General features: G+C 40.2%; 1 protein-coding gene and 2 long non-coding RNA genes across 4 annotated transcripts; all 3 read left to right on the forward strand.

The window, feature by feature from the left end:
- The first annotated feature begins 2148 nt into the window (after positions 1 to 2148).
- On the forward strand, positions 2149 to 3390 carry LOC5565175. 2 transcript variants are annotated; one of them, XR_002502865.1, is made up of 5 exons: positions 2149 to 2296; positions 2514 to 2689; positions 2753 to 2930; positions 3001 to 3138; positions 3213 to 3390. It is a non-coding gene; the product is annotated as an uncharacterized LOC5565175 (long non-coding RNA). The 2 variants fall into 2 exon arrangements; XR_002502864.1 differs by having other exon boundaries at positions 2149 to 2689.
- A 297-nt stretch (positions 3391 to 3687) lies between these two features.
- Positions 3688 to 4190, forward strand: LOC110680411. Its single transcript, XM_021856212.1, has 3 exons — positions 3688 to 3705; positions 3763 to 3940; positions 4008 to 4190. Exons 1-3 carry the CDS (start codon positions 3688 to 3690, stop codon positions 4172 to 4174), a joined length of 363 nt encoding a protein of 120 aa, XP_021711904.1. The 3' UTR covers positions 4175 to 4190.
- Positions 4191 to 13464: 9274 nt separating this feature from the next.
- Positions 13465 to 19680, forward strand: LOC5565168. The gene is made up of 4 exons (XR_002502866.1): positions 13465 to 13539; positions 18682 to 18851; positions 18916 to 19426; positions 19496 to 19680. It is a non-coding gene; the product is annotated as an uncharacterized LOC5565168 (long non-coding RNA).
- The last annotated feature ends 570 nt before the right edge of the window (positions 19681 to 20250 follow it).

Raw genomic sequence — 20250 nt, forward strand, 5'->3', positions numbered from 1 at the left:
ATTGCTCTCAGATTCTGAGAGGATTTCTCAGAATCCTTAAGGGATTCTCTATAAGAATCCTTGAGAGGGATTCTCTCATAATCCTTGAAGGGAAAGTTCTCTCAGAATTCTGAGAGGGATCCCAGATCCTGAGAGGGATTCTCTAAACTCCTGAAGGGATTTTCTCTAGAATCTCTGAGAGGGATTCTTCTCAGAATCCTGAGAGGGATTCTCGTCAGCATCCTGGAGGAATCTCCTCAGAAACTTGAGAGGATTCTCTTAGATCCTGAGAGGATCTCTTCAAATCCTGAGGGGATTCTCTCAGAATCCTGAGAGGGAATTCCTAGAACTCTTGAGAGGGATTCCATCAGAATCCTGAAGAAGATTCCTCTCTAAGAATCCTGAGAGGGTTCCTCTCAGAATCCTGAGAGGGATTCTCTCAGAAGTCCTGAGCAGAATTCTCCCAGAATCCTGAAGGAATTCTCTCGAATCCTGAAGGAATCCTCCAAGAATCCTGAGAGGGATTTCTCAGATCTGAGAGAGATTCTCCTAAGAATTCCTGAAGAGGATTCTCGTCAGAATCCTGAGAGGATCTCTCTAAGAACACTGAAGGGATTCTCCCAGAATCCTAAGGAATTCTCTCCAAATCCCTGAGAGGGATTCTCTCAGACTCCTGAGAGGGATTCTCTCGAATCCTGAGAGGAATCTTTCCAGAATCCGAGAGGATTCTCTACGCCCAGTTGAGAGGAATCCCCAGATCTGCGAGGGATTCCTCTTCAGATCTGAGAGGATTCTCTCAGAAATTCCTGAGAGGGATCTCTCAAATCCCTGAGAGGGAATTCTCTCATGAATCCTGAGAGGGATTCTCTCAGAATCCTGAGAGGATTCTCCTTCAGAATCCTGAGTGGGATTCTCTCAGTAATCCTGAGAGGGATTCTCTCAGAATCCTGAGAGGGATTCTCAAGAATCGAGAGGGACTCTCAGAATCCTGAAGGGATTCTTCAAGAATCTGAGGGATTCTCTCAGAATCTGAGGAGGGATCTCTCAGCTCCTTGAAGGGATTCCTCAGAATCTGAGAGGATCTCTCCAGAATCCTGAGAGGGATTTCTCTCAGACTCTGAGAGGGAATTCTTCCCAGAATTCTGAAGGTTTTTCTCTCTTCTCAGAACTCTGAGAGGGATTCTCTAAAGAATCCGAGAGGGATCTCCTTAGAAATTTTGAGAGGGATCTCTCCAGAATCTGAGAGAGATTCTCTAAGAATCCTGAAATTTCCTTTCAGAATCCTGAGATGGGAATTCTCTCAAATCCCTGAGATGATCTTTCAGAATCCTGAGGGATTTTCAGAATCCTGAGAGGATTCTTCTCAAGAATCCTGTGAGGATTCTTCTCAGAATCCTGTGAGGATTCTTCGATCCGTGAGGGTATCTCACTCAGAATCCTGAGAGGGTCGTTTCCAAATCCTGAGAGGAATCTCTCAGAATCTGAGGGATTCTCTCCAAAACTTGAGAGGGATTCTTTCGAACTGAGAGGGATTCTCCTTAGAATCCCTGTAAGCGATTCTTCAGAATCCCTGAGAGGATTTATTCCCTCAAGATCCTGAGGGGATTATCTTAGAATCCTGAAGGGATTTTCCCTCCAATCCTGAGCGAATTTCTCATAAGTCCTGATAGGGTTTTCTTTAAGATTCTGAGCGGGTATTCTCTCAGAATTCTCAGCGGAATTTCTTCAGACTCCTGAGGGGATTCTGAGCAAGAATTCCGGAGGGGATCCTCTCAGAATTATTGCGGATTCTCTCAGAATTCTGCGAGGGATTCTCTCAGAACGAGAGGATTTCTCAGAAATCCTTGCCGAGGGATTCTCTCAGAATCCTGAGAGAATTTCTCTTCCCGAAGTGCTGACTGGGCTCTCCAAATTACTGAGGGATTCTTCTCAGAATCCTGAAGAGAATTTCGCTCTAGAATCCTGAGAGGGATTCTCTTATGAATCAATGAGAGGGATTTTTTTCAAATTCTGAGAAAGTTTGCTTTCAAAAAAATTTTGAGAGGGATTCCCTGTAATCTGAAGGGCTTCTCTCAAAATTCTGAGAGAGATTCCTCAGATTTTCTTAAAGGGATTTCTCAATATTAGAGAATCTTAAAAGGGATTGTTCTCAAAGCCTGATACGAAAAAGATTCTATTACACTTATCAAAATAATTATCCTTAATCCAGCTGAATGTGATCGGTATATGGAAGGCGCATGCGTTTTTAAGCATTACGGAGCCGATTTCTCTGATGACTACAGTGAACATAAACCAGCAGTGAAGCCTGTTTAACGATGTAAGCTCGAAGTAATTTTCATTGGTTGATGAAACTCAAAGATTAAAAGGTCCTTAAATTGAAATCTAGTACTGCACTGTTAACTTTTTGCGTATGTAAATAATTTCTATGATAGAATATCAATTTGTGAATATGTTTCATTATCACTGTAATTTTAAACAAAATCAGGTTAATTTTCCCGAAACTCAAATTAATAATTAACTTTACTTTTTTCTAGCATGGCGGGTACGGATTAAAAATCCCAACATCAGTCACAGCGCTTCCGAAGCACTGCTCGCCGCGGCCAGGGAGCACACCGGCGTGCCGGGATTCCGGTTTCCGATCCGTTCCGAGCGGGAAATCGAACGCCTGGAGGCGGCCGTTCGCAACGAAGCGTACAAATGGGAAAACTATGTGAGTTATCACCATTTCGGTGCATTGAAGTGCGGCTAATGGAATAATATTCCCTCTCCGCAGACTGCCTTCCTGCGGGATCTGAAGGTGAACGACCCGAACACGCCGATACGGTGCATTTTTCAGTCGGTCTTCTACGACGAGGCGCTAGTCAACTACAATTACAACGGCATAAGCAATACCCCGGGGGTTAAGAAACGGGCCATGAAGGGGTACGCCATCTTTCGGGATTGCTTCCTGGGTAGGGATTAGCTTTGATGGATGTTGGGTGAGAAACATTATATGTTAATCCTGTTACTATTTTGCTTCAGCGGCCTGGCTTCAGTTTGGAGTCACTGACGACATGATTCGAGGCATGCTGACAGAGATCATCAAGAACATTAACAGACGAAGGCGGAATCGGCAGTACAAGAATCGAATTCAGAGGAAGAAGCTTCAAAACTCGTTTGGTATGTCGGCGAGTGAAATGTGTAATCTAGTACTACAGTTTGATAAATTAACAATTCGTTTTCTTCCTCTACAGCGCTTTAATCGTTTTTCTCGAATCATCCTCAAACTGGGATATGCTTTTGCAGTACTAGAACGCAATGTGAATATCAGTATTATCATGACAACGGTGTAGGACGACAAATCCAAATCATCGCCATCAATAAAACATTCCAATCAATGTCACATCATACAATAAAGCTTTCTTCCACAAACAATGTCACATAGTTTTTTCAATATTCTATTAGCTGGTATCAGTGCAAATGATTTACCAAAATATTTCTTTCAATTCCCTAGGTCAAATCACCATCCTGAATATGGGATGGAAACGCGAATCAGCGGGAAGAAGTCCACCCCGCAAGTAGCGTCAAAAAAGTCATCTTCCGAACATATCAAACAGTCAGAATTGAACATAGTGCTCCAAATGGCCGAAAGTGTTCCAGGGTTCAAGTTTCCCATCGAAACCGAGCACGACATCGAGCGCTTGGAAGAATCCGTTCGCACATGTCCCGATGACCCGGAGGAGATACGTATGTCGAGCGGCCATTCTATAGGTATCAAAATTCATTGCAATCCATACCTTTCAGATCAATCGTCTCCGGCAGATCAAGAACATGAGCGAGCTGGCATCGATCGAGAGCATCTTCAAGTTGTTCTTCTACGACGAGGCCCTCATCGAGTACAACTACAACGGCTTTTGCAACAGCCGTCGGGCCAAGAAGCGTGCGATGAAGAACTATGACATCTTTACAAGTTGTTTTCTCGGTTCGTTTATAGTAGTTTGAAACCATTGGACGTAGTAGATCTAATTCTGGAAATTTCTCTTTCGCAGAGGCCTGGAAGCTGCACGGCGTTGACGAGGACGCGATTCGTCTAATGCTGTGCAAGGTTGTTCGCAACGTTCACGGACGCAACCGTTTTCGCCGCTTCAAAGATCGCAAGCGAGAACAGGAAATGAGCGAAAGTTATGCCTATTTGGAGGAAGATTATTCTCAATAAATATTCGTCGATATAATTGCTTGGCTTCTTCTATGCGATATTCCTCCATGCGTACAGGATAATTCTAGACCATAACACTAATTTTGAATGTATTTCTGTTCCAGAGCTCAAACAACAAGTATCTACCTCAACACTTCTGTTCCCATTGACCGATCCACATGCCGTCAACCGGTTGGAGAAAATGATTCGTACGGATCCCAACATGAGGCGCAAATATGTAAGTGATAAAAGAACAATTTGGGTATCGTTTTACTCTTGAAGATAAAATCTCTGCAAATTAATTAGTAAAAATTAGTGTTTGCTCTGTTCTTGTTGGTTTCAGACGACTTTCAAGAAAACGTTATTACAAACAACTTTGTTGAAGATACTCCCAGACAACCAAAATGTACGCATAACGAAATCACCTGGAGGCTTTGTATATGCAAAATGTCACTTATAAGATGTCGCGAAAAGGCCTTCTACGTACAAAAGTGGAGGCGATATGCGTGCATATATTATGTGATGAATAATAGCATACAATGCGAGTGTATAAATTTTATACCGAAATAATTTGTGGTCTTATGCGACTTAGCTTATGATAAAAAATGTTCATTTGACAGCTGCTACGGAATGATTCGACTTACTTTGTACAAGTGTACGAGACGAAACAAAATGTGCAAATGAACTCAGAAAAGAAGCGTTCTATGCGATGAAACTCATCAGTCTGACGAATTTATCCACCGTGTTTTGCGGGTTTGATGTGATTTGCATGAGTAAACGAGTTATTACGTGCACTTTTTTGCGAATTCTGGTTGTCTGGGATTGATCAAACTCTTCATTTGAGCTAAGCAAATTGATTTTGAAAGTTTTAGGGCTAACCTGAAAAACCAGATTTTTTGGTTGATCTTTTTTGTTTTCAGTTTTACGTGTATGTGGTCTTCTGAAGAGTTTTAGAGGATATAAAATGATAAACATTTTTGCTGAACATTACAAGTTTGTAGTTCTTGTGTTTTTGAAGTTATAATCCAATTTAAGTGAAAAACTATGAAATCTTTAGAAGTCAATAACTCATGGAGTTGGCTCGATATTTTTTTTCCCTTCAGCGCATATATCAGGCAACTGAGATCGCAGTAGGCAGCGCGCGCGAACGGATGTGTTGAAAATTGATCTGTCACGTTTTTATCGTCTTCGAAAATTAAGTGTGTATAGCGGAATTAAAACGGTTTATTTTGCACGCGTTCTGCTGGGTAGTGCTTTGTTAAAGTCCAAGCAGCAGGTGAAGAAGTATCTAAGCCGGCCTTCAAATTTTCAGGAGCGCGGGTCTGGAGACCCGGACACTAGATCTGGCTGATGGCTATTCGGTCAAATGGTCACTCGCTTGTGGTGACCAATCGATCAGGTTTTCAGCTTGAACCGCTGTCTGGTTCTCTTGATTGGACTCTGGTGGGTTTGAGTTTTGGCTTCGTTTCATCTTCACCAGAAAAATCGTTTATTTTTGCGTGGTCAGAATTTTGTTTTTCGTTTTAGTTTGCACGCGTTCTGAGTTCAGGTTTTTGCGTCGCCGGAGTGATATTTTGCCGTTGTGAAATGAGCATTCTGATTAAAGTAGCTACAGCTCCTTAATCAAGGATGGATGATCAATTTGGTGAGCTCGTTTCATAAATGTACAATATATTTTAAAACGGATTTTTATGATGACAACGAGGAATATAACTTAAACGAATTGGTTTAACAAAATATGAACAGTTCGTCACTGTAGGTGTCGACATATACTCTTGTACATTAACGTTGAAACCCCCATACCTTTCCTTTTACCTGATTTTTATCATATAAAGAATAACTTTTGCATGGTTCGACGCTAAAACTGTCGACTTACCGTATGTTCACGTTGTTTTTAGAGTACTGATAGGTGATTTTTGGAACTGAGGTTGCACTTATCAAGGTGAATCTTGATAATGCAGCTATGATCCCCCCCACTAACCAAACTCCTTCCCATGACACCCATGGAGATGCAGAGGTGATCTCGGTCTCTAGTAACAATGGAAGACATACCAACTTTCCTTCCCTTCCCCGATGACCGTAAGGACGTGGCCGGCTCCGCTATTGACTTTTTAATGTTTGGAGTTCTCTAAAGTGTACATTGAAGATGAAAAGCTACATCTCTTGATCCCTTGTACAACTTCGATTATTCTGGTCAATCACGGAGTAGCAACTACGAATTCTCGCGGAACATTACTAAAGGACCTATCTAACATTGAGAGGCTCTCTTTGTTTACTTTCTCTTTCATTAATAACTGAGTCACATTAACCTCTACTGCTGCGCTTTTTGTATGAAACGCTAGTCAAGGAAATTGACTTTCGATCCATAGTGAAAAACTTCCCAAAATCTTTAGTATTCCACTGTTATAATCGAGGAAGAGGAGAGATTCTCTCATTTGTACATAGGTCCTTTAGTAATGTTCCGCGAGAATTGTACGGCCATCTATACTTATGCTTTAGCGCATCAATCAGGCAACTTTCGCTGCAAAAATTGTGAGAACGTTATTTTTGTAAATTTAAAAAATGTACTCCAAATCACACTTGAAAAACTAACAAGATTTTGAAGCTATCGGTGTGCTGCTTTCAGTAATGTTATAGAATAATTAGATCTACAACTTTTCCAAATACAATTCTTGAGAGCAATGTGAAATTTCAACACCACAAAAATTACAAACGAGTAATGTTCAGCACAAATGTGTATCAATACTTCCTTTACTTCTGTTTTGAAGACCACATTCACGTAAAACTGAAATTAAAAAATCAGATTTTTCGGGTCCATAACTTGCAGAATCAATTAACTTAGCCCAAATTAAGAATTAGATCAAAAGTGTCCTCGACAAGGTTGTTCATAAAAACGTTTTCTAAAACTTCGCAGAAGTATGCAGCTACAAATATCTTGAAACAAAAAATTTGATCTAAAATTTAAACGTAAATAAGGGCCATCCCATGCAATTTTTCCTAAGTAGGTGCGAATTTTAGTTACGAACAACTTCTCCGAGGGCATCATACGTCTAAAATCAACAAGAACAAAGAAAACACCTTTTTCCTACTAATATGACGATTCGGATTATTGTGCAGTGTTGCCAACTAAAGACGATATACACACTTAGATTAAATTACTGGGCACGGTAAAATTTTACTGGGTTTTGGAACTACCGAAAAAGTCAGTAAAATGAAAATTGTCGCCACGCGTAATTGAAAAGCAAATTTCACCATGTTTTGTTTTTTATCGATATATGATATAAAAAGAAAACTCTCTGCAAAATTTCAGTAAAAAATCTCTGTTTTTTTGATTTTTGACATTTTTTTTTAGTTTACTGACTTTTTCCAAACCAGTTATTTTTACCGAACAGATTGAGTGTGTAAAGACATTATAGTCGGGCCCAAAATGGGTACCACTTTTAGTAATACATTCGATCACTTGGTACCTATCCTAGTTTAATATAGATCATCATGGTCGTAGTCGGAGGGGTTCAGAAAGAGGAGTTGTATAGCTCGAATTTTTTCATCGAGTTCTCAGCAATATCTCAGGACAGTTTCTAGCCTCTCAAAATTTTCCCACAAGTTTATCCTTGATTCCATCCGAGAATATCTATGAAATCTATACAAAAAATTCACAAAAGATTCATTTCAAGACACCTTTGAAATTTCACCCATGACAGTGGCGAGTAAATCATCACTCTGATGCTCGCGAGCATGATGTTCTGTTTTCGTTTCGGTTCAGCAGACATGTTCGCCACTTTCCATCACTGGTCAGCAGTCAAATAATTTCTCTCCACTTCTCCGCTACCGTCACTTCTCACACACAGCACGAGCGGTAGAATGAACATCGAGAAACACAAAAACTGTGGAATGAATGTCGTCTGACACGATGACATTTTCATTTTCATAAAAGTGAATTTTGCATAGATTTCAGAATATAAACAAGTGCAAACACGGATCTGTCAGATGGAAAGGCCTATAGTCCTTTTCACAAGACGTTTCAAATCAGCTGATCTGGCAACACCTTGACAGTTCTTCTATGGAAATGACAGCCCCGTGTATGCACCGGTAATCCACCGATGTAAACAAATGCAAACGCGGACCTGTCACTTGAAAAGGCCTAAATCACATGCTTGAAACTGATCATTAATCAGTGATGTGTGGAGTGCATTGTTTGCATACTAGTATACCTTTTTACCGACGACGAATGTGGCGAAAATCATTTCTAATAAGTTTCCTGAAGTGTTGAGGATGAAAAAAGTGATCAAAAGCTTTGTCCGGTAAGCGGTCAGAAACGTCACGACATTCAGCGACACAACGAAAATTTTCAACGCAAGAAGCAATATCAAAAATACAAAAGTGAACTATTAAATCAGTCAAGCTTCTATTTCTGAAAACGGTTTAACAAGTCGTTAGTGAAAGTTAAGCTGAAGACAAAAAAAAAGTTTTTTTTTCTGATAACAAACGTTTTGTGAAAGCAAATATTGTATCAAAAATTCGAACGACTTTCTGTATAATCCGCGTTATTATAAACAATATTGTATCGATTCTCTCAGAGTCAATATCCAATCTAGTAAAGCTGTCTCTCTGAAAAATTTAACTGTGCTTAAAATGTGGGGAAAGTAGCTGTGATTGTGAATTTGAAAATCTTTTGCATTGTTTAGGCGAAAAAAAGTCGCAAGAAATAAAAAAAAAAAAAACAAAAAAAGGTCAACACAAAACAAATTAAGACAGTCATACAAGTGAAAAGTACTTTTTTAATTTTTTAGGATAGGGTAAGTGTACTCTTTCAGCAGAGAGCAAATATGGTAACCCTAGACTAAGATCCTTCGCCAAATATTTTTTTAGGAAGTTTGTTTAAGGCCATTTCTTTTAAACTTGATCGGTCATAACATCCCATTTTTTAACGAATCTCCTTCAAAGCATCATATTTTTGTTTTGTTTCCTTGCAAACTCGTCTAGGTTGCGTTTTTCTTCAGATATTTTCAATGATCCCTCAAGATATTAATCCTGAACCTCTCAAGGGATTTTGCTTTCAAATGAACTCCATGAAGTCTTTCCTGAAATCCATTTTCCTAATTATTATTTTTGGAAAATCCTTGTCTTGCGGGCTAAATCAGAAAGTGTGTTCAGTTTTTTTTTCCAGATGGTTTAATTTCCTTTCTGGAATTGATACAGAATTTACACCAAACCGGGATTTCACTTAAAAATATGTATCGCCATTCTCAAGAAATCACTCCAAAAATTTGTCGGCCAGTAATTGTTCATGGACTAGTTCAAGATATTATCCCTAGCAATTTTCTCCAGATGTGCAGATTTGGTTTCTTCAAAGAAGTTTGCAGATATTGTTCAAATAATTAAAACTAGTTTAGTAAAATACCTGTATTTTTTCCAAGCATTGCTTCGACTGTTATAGGAACAATTCCACGTATCACAACCAAAGGTATTTGTTTTCGATTCCATCAGAGTTTTGTCTAGATATTCCCTCTGGAGTTTTTTTTAAAAGAATTTCTTGAAAAGTTTCTCAAAAATTTTCGCGTAAATTTTCGAAAGGACCTATCTATCATTAAGAGACTCTCTTTGTTTATTTCTCTTTAATCAATAACTGGGTCACATTAAACTCCTTGAGTTGCGTTTTTTGTTTGTTTGAAACGCTAGCCAAGGACCATTGTCTTTCGATCTATAGTGAAAAACTTCACATTCAGTATTTCATTGTTATAATCGAAAAGGTTGGTGAGAGGAGAGAATCTCTCATTGTCAGGGGTTAAATAAAAAAGAGAGTATCTCTCATTTTATCTGCCTCTGTAACAATCATGATCCGCAACAACATCATGAGATTCTGTTCTCATCTCTCTGCCACAGCTCTGATTGTATCGGGGGGATAACATTAGTGAGTTTTATTATCGTTCTCTCTTTGAGACTCTCGTTCGCTGCTGTTATTTATCAAGCTTGTTACAACTTAGCGAAACTTTAGATCAGTGGATACGAGTAACTGACACTGAAGAAGACTGCAAGTGGTAGTCGAAATACGCGTATCTGTCAAAGATAAGCATTTAGGGCGGATTTAAAAGGTACAAGGTACTCCAAATCTACTTTTCAGTTTCTCGATTTGAGATTCTGCTCAGCCAGGATTCGAATACATTAGAAACTGGAGCGGAAACGTTGCCTGCCTTGATTTCAATTCGCGATTTTTTGTAAAAACCATCCAAAAATTTCACAAAAGATGTATGTTAAGACTCCCTAACAAAACTTTGTTTATACGAAATAAAAAAAACAGACATGTGTTTTTATGATATGGTCGTTTGGTAAAAACAATGAGTGTTTGTGATATCTGTTTATTATTAAGAGACCGAAGTATACCTCTGCCATCTATATGAATTATTAAGGAAGAGTCTTCTTTTAGTACGAAAAGTTACATAATATACCTTAAATGGATAGAAGAAAACATCGACACTCTTAGTATCGAACCATCTTTTTTTTATAATTTCAAAAAAACAAAAGTATAGGTATGTTTTCCTTATCTAAAACCTCAACAATTAGAATATGTTGATACTTGTAGTGGACGAATCAATCAATGTTTTGCAATACATGCATAAACGTGTCATTGAAACCTGGCGGATGCGAACTGGATATTCAAGATAGATTAAAATCTTTGTCACAAAATGATCTATAATTACATATCTAACTCATTTTGAAATAGAAGCATGAAACGAGCTCACCAATTAATAATCAATTGTTGATAGGGCAGTTGCCAATCACTTTCTATTTCGTCATAGCTTGCTTGAGCTTCCGATGCGCACTGTCCGTAGAATAGTTTTTTGGTGGAAACTGTTTTGGGAAATCTTGAGAAAATGTAAGATCTTGTTATGCCCCATGTCAATACCTGACCAGGTTAAAATGGCCGATTATTAATTCTGTACCAAAAAAATGTTCCCTTTTTCAAATCAGGAATTTCATAAGCCGTAAATGAAATCAGTTACTCAGAAAAACAATTCGAATGTCTTTCATAGTTTAAGGTTTCGTGCAAAAAGGGTGCAGAGGTTGTGTATGCGTTTTTTGCGTGAAATTCGTGAATGAACTTTTGAATGAAGTCGCTCAACGCAACTCCCACCCCCTGACAGAATCCTGGGCTATGCCCATGTAGATCGCAGTGCTGTTTTTCTCTGCATTTTAGATCTCGATGTGTTATGTAAATTCCAAGCAAGCGGATTTGTTTTTGAGATCGCCGGAGTGAAAGTTTGGTTTTATGTTTACGTTTTGTTGGGCAGCTTCTTGTTGAACAGTCGAGGATGGAATATCAAGCTGGTGAGCTCGTTTCATGCTTTTGTTTCTAATGAGTAATTATGATGGTTCACATTATTATCGACACAGTGATAACAGTACACTTTTCTCAGCATTTTAGATCTTGATCAATTACCTCATGTGCCATAACAATATTGGGGCAACTGAGAGAGACATGAACGTTTTTATTTCGCCTTTGATGTAAACCGAAATCTTTCGTACCTGCCACACGATATACGAATGCAAAAAATGGTCATTGGCACAGTAAGCTCTCAGTTAATAACTGTGGAAGTACTCATAAGAATACTAAGCTGAGAAGCCAGGCTCTGTCCCAGTGGGGACGTAAACGCCAGAAAAGAAGAAGATGTAACCGAAAGGAAAACGAAATTACAAGGGAAAGCCGTTTAAACGAAATTGGACATTTTCGGGAGCGGGCCATTTGGCATAAACAAAACTATATCCTTTCTTTCACAAGATAGGTATTGTTCTCGAAGAAACAATGTTATGACAACCCCTTTTCCATATAGTTCTGAAACAACTAACATGGTTATTTTCACTAATTCCAGATCAAATTTTGCGACGCATCAAAACTCCACGACAAAGCGTTGACGATGCGTTTGGAAAAAATCTGCACCGACGACGCCATCTTTCGGCACTTTCAGCTGGACGTCCCAGAAGACTTCCCATCCTCTGATGCAGCGCGAATCTCTGCAGCAGTACGCGATATTCACGATTGTATGATCGGTAAGCACCGTAGTCATCTACCACCCAATCTAGTACTACTCTTTCGATTCATTTTTACAGAAGCTTGGAGAGCCACGGAATCAGTATGGAAACCTTGAAAGCGAAGATGGCTAGCGTTATCAAACGGATCTACGTTCGGAACAACGTGCGCAACTTTCGGGCCAAGACGAAGTTTGTAGAGCGCTCTTTTTGAGATCAAGTTGAAACTTTGGGTTGGAATAAACTTTGTATTGCCATAAATTTCAGTATCAGAATCGCCTAAATTAATGCTGAGTTGTGACAATCGGTGCTATCTTTTTCTAATAAACTATTCTTTAATTTTATTGCACAACATCAGCTGAGGGAAGCCGCCGGACCATCGAATCGTGTAATCACGTCCTACTCTGCCTGCCTGGTTCAACTTTCCCATCACATCCGAGCAGGCAATAGAGGATCTGGAAATCACAGTCCGCTGCTGCAGAAAAAGTCGACAAGAAATATGTAAGAATGATTTCCTCCGTAAATCGATCTTTTTAACCCTCCAATTTTGCAGGTGGGAGTTTCCTACGTAAGAAGTTGACCGGTAACAAAACCGTATTCGCCATATTCCAGCACATCTTCACCTATCAATCCATCGTTGGATACTGCTGGACCAAGCGGTCCAATTCGGAACGAAAGCCCATGCAAGAGTACGAAATTTTCACCAGCTGTATGTTGGGGTAAGTGGTATTATGTTGAAGTACTAGTTTGACGTTAGAAATAAGCGTCTCAATTCATTTTTTCCCGCAGATGCCTGGGGGTGCAAGGGCGTAACGGAGGAATCGCTGGCCCGAAAATATGCGGCACGTAGTCAGAAACGCAAACATAGCCAAACGGAAGCTCAAAATTCGGATGAAAGCGAAAAATCGTTTCTGGAGGCTGCAAAGATTGATCTAGTACCGCCTTAAGTGACGACGCGAAAAGCTTAAAATAAACATGATTATCAGAAAACAAACATCCACAGTCGATTGCGTTTCTATCTTTCTTCATTCTAGTACTACACGCTATAACCAACTATTTTCTTCTTTTTTTTTTCTCTCACGAATCACCCAGCCAAAGACATCGCCAAAGCTGCGCAATCGGCTGCCAAAGTCTGAACAAAATGGCCGACATGGCGGGCAGCCGGAGGGAAAAGGCCAAACTGGAGCTTCAAATTGACGACATCAACGAGGAACTGCAGGATCTGCTGCGGGCTGCCGAACGCCGGAATCAGTGTGCGACCGTCCGGGTTGAAGGGTTCCATTTTCCCGCTTGTGTCCATGGTCGAGATCGAACGGTTGGAGGAAGCCGTTCGGAAGGATTTCGGCGTGAGGGATCAGTATGTGAGTATATCGGCAACTAGAATTTGACTATGTTAAAGAAATTTGAAGACTGAGGTTTGATGGTGCAGAAGAAACTCTCTGGACACAGAGGAGGATTCTTAAGATATAGAAGAATACTGAGAGGGATTTCTCTCAGACTACTGAGAGGGATTCTCTTCGAACCGTGAAAGGGATTCTCTCGGCATCCTGAGAGGAATTCTCTCAGAATCCTGAGAGGAATTCTCCCGGAATCCTGAAAGGGACTCTCTCGATATCCTGAGAAAGATTCTACTGACTGACTACTGAGAGATTATACTATTGAGAAGTATTTTCTTCGGAATCCTGAGAGGAATTTTGAAGAATCCTGAGAGGGGTTCTCTTTAGTAATCTCGAGAAAAAAAATCAGCGATCCTGAGAGGGATTCCCTCAGAATACTGAGAGGGAATCTCACAAACCACTGAAGGAGTGTCTTTCAGACTACTGAGAGAGATTCTCTCGGAATCCTAAGAGGAATTGTCTCGGAGTCCTGAGCGGGAATTCGCTCGGAATCTTGAGAGAGATTTCTCGGAATCCTGAGAGGAATTCTCTCAGACTAATGAGAAGTTATCCTCACCGAATTCTGAGAGAAATTCTCTCATAATCCTGAGAGATCCTCTCGAAATCCTGAGAGGAATTCTCTCGGAATCTTGAGAGGAATTCTCTTGGAATCCTGAGCGGAATTCGCTCGGAATTCTCTCAGACTTCTTGAGATGGATCCTTTCGGAATCCTGAGAAAGATCCTCTCGGAATCCTGACAGGGATTTTCTCAGAATCCTGAGAGGGATCTTATCGAAATCCTGAGAAGGATCTTATCGAAATCCTGAGAGGGATTCTCTCGGAATCCTTAGCTGAAATTCGCTCGGAGTCTTCAAGAGGTATTCTCTCGAAACCCTGAGAGGGATTCTCTCGGAACTCTGTAAAGGATTCATTCGGGACCCTAAGAAGGATTGTCTCAGAATCCTGAGAGGGATTCTATTAGAATATTGAGAGGGATTCGCGACTACTAAAACGGATTCTCTCGGAATCCTAAGAGGGATTCTCTCAGAATCGTGAGAGGGATTCTCTCAGAATCCTGAGAGGGATTCTCTCAGAATCCTGAGAGGGATTCTCTCAGAATCCTGAGAGGGATTCTCTCAGAATCCTGAGAGGGATTCTCTCAGAATCCTGAGAGGGATTCTCTCAGAATCCTGAGAGGGATTCTCTCAGAACCTGAGAGGGATTCTCTCAGAATCCTGAGAGGGATTCTCTCAGAATCCTGAGAGGGATTCTCTCAGAATCCTGAGAGGGATTCTCTCAGCATCCTGAGAAGGATTCTCTCAGAATCCTGAGAGGGGATTCTCTCAGAATCCTGAGAGGGATTCTCTCAGAATCCTGAGAGGGATTCTCTCAAAATCCTGAGAGGGATTCTCTCAGAATCCTGAGAGAGATTCTCTCAGAATCCTGAGAGAGATTCTCTCAGAATCCTGAGAGAGATTCTCTTTGAATCCTGAGAGAGATTCTCTCAGAACCCTGAGAGAGATTCTCTTCAGAATCCTGAGAAAAGATTCTCTCAGAATCCTGAGAGAATATTCTCTCAGAATCCTGAGAGAGATTCTATCAGAATCCTGAGAGGGATTCGCTTCTGAGAGGGATTTCTCTCAGAATCCTGAGAGGGATTCTCTCAGAATCCTGAGAGAGATTCTCCCAGAATCCTGAGAGGAGGGACCTCTCTCAGAATCCTGAGAGGGACTCTCTCAGAATCCTGAGAGGGATTCTCTCAAAATCCTGAGAGAGAGATTCTCTCAGAATCCTGAGTGGGATTCTAGAAGAATGCTCTCTCAGAATACTGAAAAAATATTCTTTCACAGAATCCTGTAATCTTGAGAAAAAATATTTGAGCAATTATGAAATGGATTCTTTTAGAATCCTGAGATGGGTTCTCTCAGAATCCTGAAGGGAATTCTCTCAGAATCCTGAGAAGGATTCTTCAGAATCCTAAGAGGGATTCTCTCAGAATCCTGAGAGGGATTCTCTCAGAATCCTGGAAGGGATCGTGCTTCAGAATCCTGGAAAAGGTTTTCCTTCAAAATCTTGAGAAGGATTCTCCTTCAGAATCCTGTGAATATTCTCCTCGTGAATACGATAAAGATTTTTCTTCAGAATCCAGAGAAAGGATTTCTCTATCAGAATTCATAGAAGGATTTTTTTAAGATCCTGAGAAAGAATCTCTTTTGGTATCATAAGAATGATTCTCTTTCAGAATTTTAAAAACAATTCTCTTCAGAATCATGAGAAGAATTATTCTCTTTCAGAATCCTGTGTCGAATGACCTTTGAAAATCCTTAGAAGCATTTTGTTATTCTGGATCTTGGAAAAGTTTCTCTTCCAGAACCCGGAAAAGATCATCCCTGAAAAGCATTCTTTTAATCAAAATCCTGGAAATGATTTCTTTATCAGAATTCTGAAAATGATTCTTTTATCAGAATCCTGAAAAGAATTCTTTTTCAGAATCCTGAAAAGGATTCTCTTTTAGATTCTTGAAAAAGGATTCCATTATTTTGAAAAAGGATTCTCCATCAAAACCCTGAAAAGGACTATCAGAATCCTAATTTTTTTTTAATTTTGAAAAGGATTCTCTCTTAGAATTATGGAAAAGATTTTTTTTAAAATCCAAGAAAAATTATCAGAATCCTGAGAGGGATTCTCTCAGAATCCTGAGAGGTATTCTCTCAGAATCCTGAGAGGTATTCTCTCAGAATCCTGAGAGGGATTCTCTCAGAAATCCTGAGAAGGGATTCTCTCAGAATCCTGAGAGGGATTCTCTCAGAATCCTGAGAGGGATTCTCTCAGAATCCTGAGAGGGATTCTCTCAGAATCCTGAGAGGGATTTCTCTCAGAATCCTGAGAGGGATTCTCTCAGAATCCTGAGAGGGTTTCTTCTCAGAATCCAGAGAGGGATTCTCCTCAGAAATTCCTGAGAGGGATTCTCTCAGAATCCTGAGAGGGATTCTCTCAAATCCTGAGAGGGATTCTCTCTCTCTCACAATCCTGAGAGGGATTCTTCTCAGAATCCTGAGGGGATTCTCTCAGAATCCTGAGAGGGATTCTCTCAGAATCCTGAGAGGGATTCTCTCAGAATCCTGAAGAGGATTCTCTCAGAATCCTGAGAGGGATTCTCTCAGAATCCTGAGAGGGATTCTCTCAGAATCCTGAGAGGGTTTTCTCTCAGAATCCAGAGAGGGATTCTCTCAGAATCCTGAGAGGGATTCTCTCAGAATCCTGAGAGGGTTCTCTCACAATCCTGAGAGGGATTCTCTCACAATCCTGAGAGGGATTCTCTCAGAATCCTGAGAGGGATTCTCTCAGAATCCTGAGAGGGATTCTCTCAGAATCCTGAGAGGGATTCTCTTCAGAATCCTGAGAGGGATTCTCTCAGCATCCTGAGAGGGATTCTCTCAGAATCCTGAGAGGGATTCTCTCAGAATCCTGAGAGGGATTCTCTCAGAATCCTGAGAGAGATTCTCTCAGAATCCTGAGAGAGATTCTCTCAGAATCCTGAGAGAGATTCTCTTTGAATCCTGAGAGAGATTCTCTCAGAATCCTGAGAGAGATTCTCTCAGAATCCTGAGAAAGATTCTCTCAGAATCCTGAGAGAATATTCTCTCAGAATCCTGAGAGAGATTCTATCAGAATCCTGAGAGGGATTCGCTTCTGAGAGGGATTCTCTCAGAATCCTGAGAAGGATTCTCTCAGAATCCTGAGAGGGATCTCTCAGAATCCTGAGAGAGATTCTCCCAGAATCCTGAGAGGAGGGACTCTCTCAGAATCCTGAGAGGGACTCTCTCAGAATCCTGAGAGGGATTCTCTCAAAATCTGAGAGAGAGATTCTCTCAGAATCCTGAGTGGGATTCTAGAAGAATGCTCTCTCAGAATACTGAAAAATATTCTTTCACAGAATCCTGTAATCTTGAGAAAAATATTTGAGCAATTATGAAATGGATTCTTTTAGAATCCTGAGATGGGTTCTCTCAGAATCCTGAAGGGAATTCTTCAGAATCCTGAGAAGGATTCTTTCAGAATCCTAAGAGGGATTCTCTCAGAATCCTGAGAGGGATTCTCTCAGAATCTGGAAGGGATCGTGCTTCAGAATCCTGGGAAAGGTTTTCCTTCAAAATCTTGAGAAGGATTCTCCTTCAGAATCCTGTGGAATATTCTCCTCGTGAATACCGATAAAGATTTTTCTTCAGAATCCAAGAAGGATTCTCTATCAGAATTCATAGAAGGATTTTTTTAAGAATCCTGAGAAAGAATCTCTTTTGGTATCATAAGAATGATTCTCTTCAGAATTTTAAAAACAATTCTCTTTCAGAATCATGAGAAGAATTATTCTCTTTCAGAATCCTGTGTCGAATGACCTTTGAAATCCTTAGAAGCATTTTGTTATTCTGGATCTTGGAAAAGTTTCTCTTCCAGAACCGGAAAAGATCATCCCTGAAAAGCATTTCTTTATCAAATCCTGGAAATGATTTCTTTATCAAGAATTCTGAAAAATGATTCTTTATCAGAATCCTGAAAAGAATTCTTTTTCAGAATCCTGAAAAGGATTCTCTTTTAGATTCTTGAAAAGGATTCCATTATTTTGAAAAGGATTCTCCATCAAAACCCTGAAAAGGACTATCAGAATCCTATTTTTTTTTAATTTTGAAAAGGATTCTCTCTTAGAATTATGGAAAAGATTTTTTTTTAAATCCAAGAAAAAATATTTTTCAGAACCCTGAGAAGCATTCTGATAAACTTTCTCTTTTAGATTCTTAAGAAGGATTGTGATTCAGAATCCTGAAAAGGGTTCTGATTTAGAATTCTGAGAAGGATTCTCATTCAGAATCTTGAGAAGAATTCTCTTTCCGAATACTGAAAATTATTCTCTGCCAGAATTCTGAAAAGGTTTCTCATTCAGAATCCTAAAAAGGATTCTCTTTCACAATCCAGAAAAGGATTCTCTATCAAAAACCTAAAAAGGATAATTTTTCAGAATTTTAAAAAATCTGGAAATTATTCTCTATTAGATCGTTGAGAATGATTCTGTTTAGTTATCACGGATCCATCCTTATCATTAACAAAGGTTTTTCTCGCTTTTCTAACTAGGTACGTTATCTGTCCCTGAAAAAGCCCGCCATCGATGGACGTGACCAACTTTTTCTCGTACCTCTTCACGGACGACGCACTCATGGGTTACAACTACTCCGGCACGAACAACATCGGTGAGCAGAAGTTGCCGATGAGAAACTACGAAATCTTCATCGATTGCATGATCGGTTCGTATTGCTCTGGTGCCTTGCCCGGGAAGTACTAGAATAACAATTGATCATACCATTTCAGAGGCCTGGGCTGATCATGGACTGACACACAAGGCGCTGGAGGAGAAAATTAAAGTGACCGTGAAGAAGCTGACCGCTCGGCGACGGATGCAAAAGTTTCGACGGCGAAAGGCGATGCAATTTTGAACGTTGTTGAATAAACACTGATATGTTTCTAGAGATGTTGCGCATTTTAACTAACTGTTTCAAATCGATAATCAACTTGTCGTAACTTTAACTGAAAATTGTTCGAAAATTTCCAGATCCGCTGAAACGAGCTAGGAAGATATTCAAGAGGACGGTGGAGCCAGATGAGTGTGCCGCCGCGGATGACGAACAACGGTACATGTTCATAGTTAGCAGAAAGGGAGGCGTCCTGCTGGTGCATGACAACCACATATATCGGTCCAATCTGCGACGCCAGGGCCAGCACAAGAATATACTGTACTGGGAGTGTTTGCACAATCGCTCCGAAAAGTGTCGCGGCCGTCTGAAAAGCGAAGGGAACAATCTGTTCATTTCGAATACGAATGGTGAGTGGCATTGAGCCATTGTTTTAAATTGGAAATTTGATTAACTAAGCTCTTGTTTTCAAATTTCAGCTACACATAACCATCCGTCAGACTTGGACCGAATCAATCAAGCTAAGGTCGGAGGAGAGCTCACATATCGTACATTCTATTCGTTATTTAAGTGATACATTTAGTTCTTTATATAAAATTATTTCCATTTTTGCTAATATACAGTGACGAAGAAAGTCGATAAAATCTAGTACTGCAAAGTCAAACTTTTTTTATTATTTTGAAATGCTTGCATGTTAATCTAGTATTTCAATAATTTGTCTTCACATCATGATAACAATTGTGATTGAATATAACAAAACTCAATCCAACCAACCTTCCTTTCAGTTCTGCAGGATATGTCCCCGACATCCGATGTGCCGACGTACGTGATGAGCAAGTGCGGAACCGTCCAGCTGCGGCACAATGGGCATCTGTTCAATCGGCACGTCAAGCGAGACGACATCATTTACTGGCGCTGCTCGCAGTTCACCGTGTTCAAGTGCCGCGCCCGGATAAAATCCGTTCTCGATGAATTTTTCATGCTGAACGTGGAGCACAACCACCCGGTGGTGGCAACGCCCAGAGCGTACGGATCGTTGAAACGACTGAAGCAACAACTGGCTAGAGATTAATAAAACCACAAAATTTAGAACCGTAGACTACAATCTAGTATCTCACTCACATCAACTCTAAATCACAGAAAACGACCTTTTCGGCTAATTTCGCTAACCGTTTTCTCCCACCCAATTTCAGGTTACTTTCGGTACGTGGCCGGATTCCGAGGTAGTATCCAG

The sequence above is a fragment of the Aedes aegypti genome, unplaced genomic scaffold (assembly GCF_002204515.2).
Source record: "Aedes aegypti strain LVP_AGWG unplaced genomic scaffold, AaegL5.0 Primary Assembly AGWG_AaegL5_hic_scaff_1330_PBJ_arrow, whole genome shotgun sequence".
Lineage (NCBI taxonomy): Eukaryota > Metazoa > Arthropoda > Insecta > Diptera > Culicidae > Aedes > Aedes aegypti.

Coding starts and splice junctions, on each gene's coding strand:
- LOC110680411 (XM_021856212.1), top strand. Junction 3,941..4,007: donor CTTTACAAGTTGTTTTCTCG/GTTCGTTTATAG, acceptor TCTCTTTCGCAG/AGGCCTGGAAGCTGCACGGC.